This window comes from Morone saxatilis, unplaced genomic scaffold (assembly GCF_004916995.1).
Source record: "Morone saxatilis isolate NCDOM2014 unplaced genomic scaffold, NCSU_SB_2.0 Contig20, whole genome shotgun sequence".
Lineage (NCBI taxonomy): Eukaryota > Metazoa > Chordata > Actinopteri > Moronidae > Morone > Morone saxatilis.
This window is the reverse complement of record NW_023339763.1, coordinates 7,062,135-7,068,026: the sequence shown is the minus strand read 5'-3', so window position 1 is coordinate 7,068,026 and position 5,892 is coordinate 7,062,135. Positions and strand designations below refer to the sequence as shown.

Here is a 5,892-nt window from a genome sequence, read left to right as displayed (position 1 = left end):
CGCCATGATCCCCCTCTTTCCCTCACCGCAGCCCCCGAACGTGATTACATTTCCGACATGAGTGAGGGGTGAAGAGAGCGAGCAGTGGAATGAAGAAAAAGTGAGAGAGACAGATGATTGACTTGAAAAACAAAGAGAGGGTAGAAAACAGCTCTTGCATTGGATGGAAAGAAAAAGCCCAAAACAAATGCACAGACACACAAATACATACATTAGCATTTGCCCCCTGCACACAAAAACGCACACCTATATATACATACAGTATATATCATTTACTCGGCAGGGGACCAAGGCAAAGCGGAGGAAAAATACACGAAATGTCACTCAGACTGTCACCCTGATCTTTTCTGTTGAGATACATGGGCACGCACGCACGCACACGCACACAGTGCAATGGCCATCTCATTTCCTTAGACGAGTGACATTTTCTCTCTCTCTCTTTGCGTCTCTCCTTCTGCACTCCGTCGCTGTGGTGATAAAATTAGCATTCCTTTCCCTCCTCTGCTTCTCCCTCCCTCGACGGCTGGACAAGAGGTGAGGACCACAGGGACGAAGAAAAGGAGAGAGAGAACGAGAAACAAGAAAGAAAGATGGGAACAAAAGAACACATTAAGAGAAAGAGGAAGAAGCCTAAGATAGACATGGAAACAAAGAAACAAACAGAGAGCAGAGTGTGACGGGCAGAGAAAGGAGGGATAGGAAGACAAAGACAGAAAGATGCAATGAGAGAGAGAGCCAGAGAGAAAAAGAAAAATACAGCAAGTGGACAGGATGCAGACTTGTGGAGAGAATGAGGGGGGAAATATGCCCTCAAGGGATTCTTATCACCATGACAACCCTCTCCTGTCTCCTTTGCTGTCCAGATGCATGATGAACTCCTGCTACTTTAGTGGACCTAAGCGTGGTCCAAATATCCACTTACTAACGCAGGCCGATGATCAATCTGTGGTTAAGTAATTGGTGGTAACAAGCTCCAACATACTTTTAATAACTGATTTCAAACTAGATGGGTGTTTGAATGTGCAAACTTTACTTTCATTAACAGCTGGACAATCATAGTTGAGCTTACTTTATTTACACTGCGGAAGTCTGCTCCACGTCCGTGCATGTGGGCGGGTGCATAAACCTGCATGTTTCTACAGGGACAGGGTAGAGGGCCCACAGAGTATAATTAAAAGCCAGAGACACAGAGTCCTTGGGAGCGACTGCAGCAAGAACTTTATGGGGAGAAGGGAGAAAAAAAGGAGAACTGACCTTTAAAAACAGAGTGAGACAGAGAGAAAGGGTGAGAGATGAGAGAGGTGTAATGGAAGATGGGGTAGTGGGAGATAGACTGAATTAGATTATGCTCAATTGAATGCGGCAAAGAAAGAACAAAAAAAAGTGAGAGAATGAGTGGGGAAGGAAACATTATTGGACTGAGCTGTTTGTGGGGGAGGGCCAGAGAAAGAACAGAGAGACAAAGAGAGGGATGAAGACAGAGAGAAAGAGAGGGAATGAGAGAATCCTAATCAGAAATCTGAAGAACAAAATAATAAGGCTGCCTGACAGCAAATGTCAGCTCAGGAAGGGTAGCAGATGGAGGGAGAGAGACACACACACTCAGGAAGAAGGGAGGAGGGAGGAGAGGAAAAGAGGAGAAAAGAAACATCCAGAAGGAGACAGGTGGGGTTGGAGTGATGGAGACACCATCACTGTTCCCTCCAGGAGGAAGGAATACAATCTTTCGGATGCTAAGAAGCAACACATCACCAAGGAAAGATATTCCCCATCTCCCACTGGAGGGAAACAGAGCCGCCAGGTCAGGAGGGTGAATCCTCATATGATGGCGTATACGTGTGTGTGTAAATGTGTGTGCTTGTACACTAACACATTCACTGCCTGGCTGGGAAATGTTGCCCTTGAGCCAACCTTGACTGCTGTTCCACTCAAGCTAAGCTTCGCTGTAATTCCCGAATCAAAAGCCATCTCTTTCTCTCTGCCATGTTGCTTCATCACGACATGATGGTGAGACAGGATCCTGACTGTCTCTCACGATTCTCCTGTAGCTTTCTCTTTAGCTGTTCAGCAATAGTAGACGCAGAGATGCTAGAGATGACACAGGGGAGTAGACCCATGGGTGTAACTAATATCTAATGGAAACATTGTCCTAAATTGTTATCATCATACAAAGGTTGATAAATTAGACAACAAATTTGAAAAGAACACTAATTAGATATATAGAGTCTTTATATACCTAAGGACAAAACTAATTATTTCCAGGAGTCCAAATCCAATAATATTTTAGAGAATTTATAAACAAGGTTTCAAGAGCCAGAATACTAATGATGGAGAAAAACTGAAATGTAATATGCTTGTTTCTAAGCTACAGTTCTATAAATATATGATTAAAGTGACTGAACTTTGGCCACAGTCTTTAAAATTTAAACACTCATCAGTGTCAAAAAGCCAGGCAAAAGTCAGCATTGAATTAGATAATATATGCATTATGTTAAAGCGAACATGAGCGATGTGAATCTTAAAAGGAAATCAAACTTTAATGAGTTAAACGATGCTTTTAAGTTAACCTAAGGTCAATGGGGTAAATTCAGGGTTGTTCAAAACCAGAAATAACAGATAGCACTACAGTTTTGCACTACTTGAAGTTTTAGTTTTTAGCTGGCTCATTGGTCAAAGATGTGTTGTGTCTGTTATAATTCTCATAAAGCAGAACTGGCTGTGAATTATCAATTGCTATGCCAACTCTTGCAATACGGCTTTTAAATGTATTTAAATAATTTTTGTTTCGTATGTGCTTCTCATCTTTAGCTCATTGCCTGGTTGGTGTGTTCTGTGCAATGTGTCTATTTGGGGTTGATCAAAGAAGTTTTCTTAAAGAAACCTCAGTCTGTTTCATTTGGATATTTCAGCAGACTCTGCCTTTTTTCTGTTCAGAATGAGGTAAATCTTACCATCAATGTGACTGTGTCGTTTTTAGACAGGTAGATAAAAGCTATTTGGGTAAGAGTCAAGTGCAAATGACCAACAGGTGGCAGAAAATAAACACTAGTCAGACTCTCAGTTTTAAGCATATCATATCAATATTGAAATAGAGAGATGTCGTGGATCATTTACTGGTTGTCAGTTATCATTAGCAATTACTTTCCAGTAATTTGTCACTATTTAGAGGAGGTGGGAAACATATGTAGCTGCCACAAATAAACTTGAATGTCAGGTTGATATTTAATTGCTATCTTTTACAGTTCTGAGAACCTTAAGAGCAGGTTCTACTATAGCCAGCAGCATCTTAGAGCCAATTTTATAACCATCAACCCCACAATTACATCTCAGGTATAAATTCTAAAATCACTTTTTAATTCAGGAGCAGAAAAGTGACATTAATATATATTAACATATGTCTGAAAGCAAGCCTTTTTAAAAAATAAATAAATAAATAAATAAATGTTGGGTCAAGTTGCAGGTGGACACATTACTGTAACTAGTATGTACATATAGTACATCTGCTATTTTAAACATTATCGTTCACACTTACAATTTATATGATATATTTAAATGACGTCCAAGTGTAATTGCACCTCATTACATCACCATTGGAAACTGAAATGTCTGAAGAACCATAGCACTAATATTTTCCTTTGTAACTGTAGTGACATATTATACCTGAAAACTGTAATAAGAGGAACACCTAGATATCTTGATCCAAATATAATAATTGTAGAGGACATCTGGATTATACTTTAAGGATTAAATGTGTATGGGTATTGCGGATTTCAGCTAGGGATGGAAATCTTGACAATTATCTAAACTTCCCCTGGGATAATAGCAGGCATTCATCTCTGAGCTATATCTCTATAAGAAGGTCGAAAGAGATAGAGGTTATCAACTACGTAAAATAGCTGTCCCTGCATTTCCACATAAACCACAGTTTCACCATCACACCTCAACCGTCCTCCTCAGTAAGGACATCTTCCCAATCACTTGTTCTCTCATTCTCTCCCTCCCCTCATCTCTCTCTCTCGCTACACCCAGTGAGTAATGGCGGGAGCAAAGGATAGTGGCAGAGAGCTATAAAAGTGTAATTTGCTCCATTTTCCTTGGGAAACCAAATTCACTTTCTGTCCCGTGTTACAATCTGTTAACATTCAGATGGCCAGCATTGCAGACAGCGCATTACCCGCCTACACTCGCTACTAATGACCCTCACACAGAGTGCACACATACACACGCTCGCAAGCAAGCAGAGCAAGGACACACAAGATGTAAGTGTATAAAAAAGTACAAAGTGTATTTGTGTACACTTGGATGTGCACAAAAAGACAACACACAAAGACTCAAATTCTTGTTATAATGGACTCAACAAGGGCAAAAAGGGAAAGAATAAGGGAAAGAGAGAGATTATTAAGAGGAAAGGTAGATGGGATGAAACTCTGTAGAGAGGCTAAGTATGTTTCTCTGAATTAAATCAAATTATTTGTCCATTCTCACTTTTTGCTATTTCCTCTAATCTGTCTCTCCTCCTCTAATTATCTCAAAGTTTTGTTCCTGTTCTTTCTCTAGCCTTTCCTTCCCTTCTTTCTCTTCTTCGGTGAAAATCTCCCAAAGACTTGTTCTCTTACTCCATCTCTTTGTCTCCCTGTTCACTTCCTCCATGCCGTCTCTCTCTTGTCTCCCCTCCCTCCCTTGTTCACAAATTCTCTCTCACACTCTCATCTCATCATCCCACCCTCACAGCAATCCTTTCTCTCTTTCTCCCTCTCCTCCATTTCCACCACTCCTCTCTCAGGGAGCTAATAGCCTCCTCCTTTGTTCTTGGAGAACAGCGGGGAACAATGGCGGAGTGGGGCTTGTCGTTGTGGCAACAGGCATGAGACAAGAGAGAGGGAGGGAGGGAGACAAAGAAGAAAGGCAGAGAGAGAAAGAGCAAGCACAGAGGGGATGCTGGTTGTTAGCCGGGCGGCAGGGAAGCGAGCGCTGGCTAATTACACTCGTTTCTATGCACACCGCAATTAAACCCTGATGCACACACTTACGCCGCCCGCGCTCAGAATATCCACCGCCAGCCACACACACACACACACACACACAAAGATGGAAACAATTAGAGTGACAATCGCACAAGCCATCGCTGCAGCACACACAAGGTTCTCCTTAGCAAGCGCTGTACATACAAACACACACTGTACTCTGTTTGAAAGTCACAAACAAACACACCCTGACATTTAAACACTGTAGGATTTTTGCCTTTCAGGCGTTGCTAAAAGGGTGGCAGTGTTGGTTGGTCTCTTTATGTGTTTCGTTATATGTCTAAAGTACTGACCACATTACTGTTGAATATGCTCACGATCACCAGAAGATTGTTCTAGTCACGAGCTGAAATCATTGTCCCTGTCAGGTCAAACTTTAAGAATCTAAGAGGCAGATTGCCATTAAATTACAAGTACATTCATGGTCCCCAGACGACTAACCACACATGTATTAAAGAGGAGCTCCACTGATTTTACACATCAAAGACTGTTTTTAGATCTTGGGGAGTACTACTGCATGTGTGAAAAAAGGTTCCAGAGGGAGCTGCACAAAATCTGATAAATTGGTTGGTTGGGGCTGAAGTCTAAAAGTAAAAAAATAAATAAAAAATCTGGTGCTTAGGAGTTGGAGAGAACTGAACTTGCAGGACCTCTGTAGTCCACTCCTCAGCTCTGCTTGAGGCTAGCAGCTTGAGGGTACATCAGCCGCAACTAGCAGAACATACCAAAATCTTAGACTGATCTGTTGGCGCCAATGGCGGACTCCAGCTGTTTGAGGGGCAGGGGCAAACAAAAAACAAAAAAGGGGCAGCAGTGCAGAAATTTATGATGCATTTATTGTGAAACCGCTTAGTCAGGGTTAGGATTA

The 5,892-nt window shown here is 41.7% G+C and overlaps 1 protein-coding gene across 1 annotated transcript in view; it reads left to right on the top strand.

Moving 5' to 3' along the window:
* Nucleotides 1-4,194, top strand: part of LOC118331745 (transcription factor 7-like 2) — a 51,695-nt gene extending 47,501 nt beyond the window's left edge. The window contains exon 6 of the mRNA XM_035666815.1: nt 4,147-4,194. Coding sequence (XP_035522708.1) covers nt 4,147-4,194 — 48 coding nt within the window. The remainder of the gene's footprint in view (nt 1-4,146) is intronic.
* Nucleotides 4,195-5,892: the final 1,698 nt, after the last annotated feature.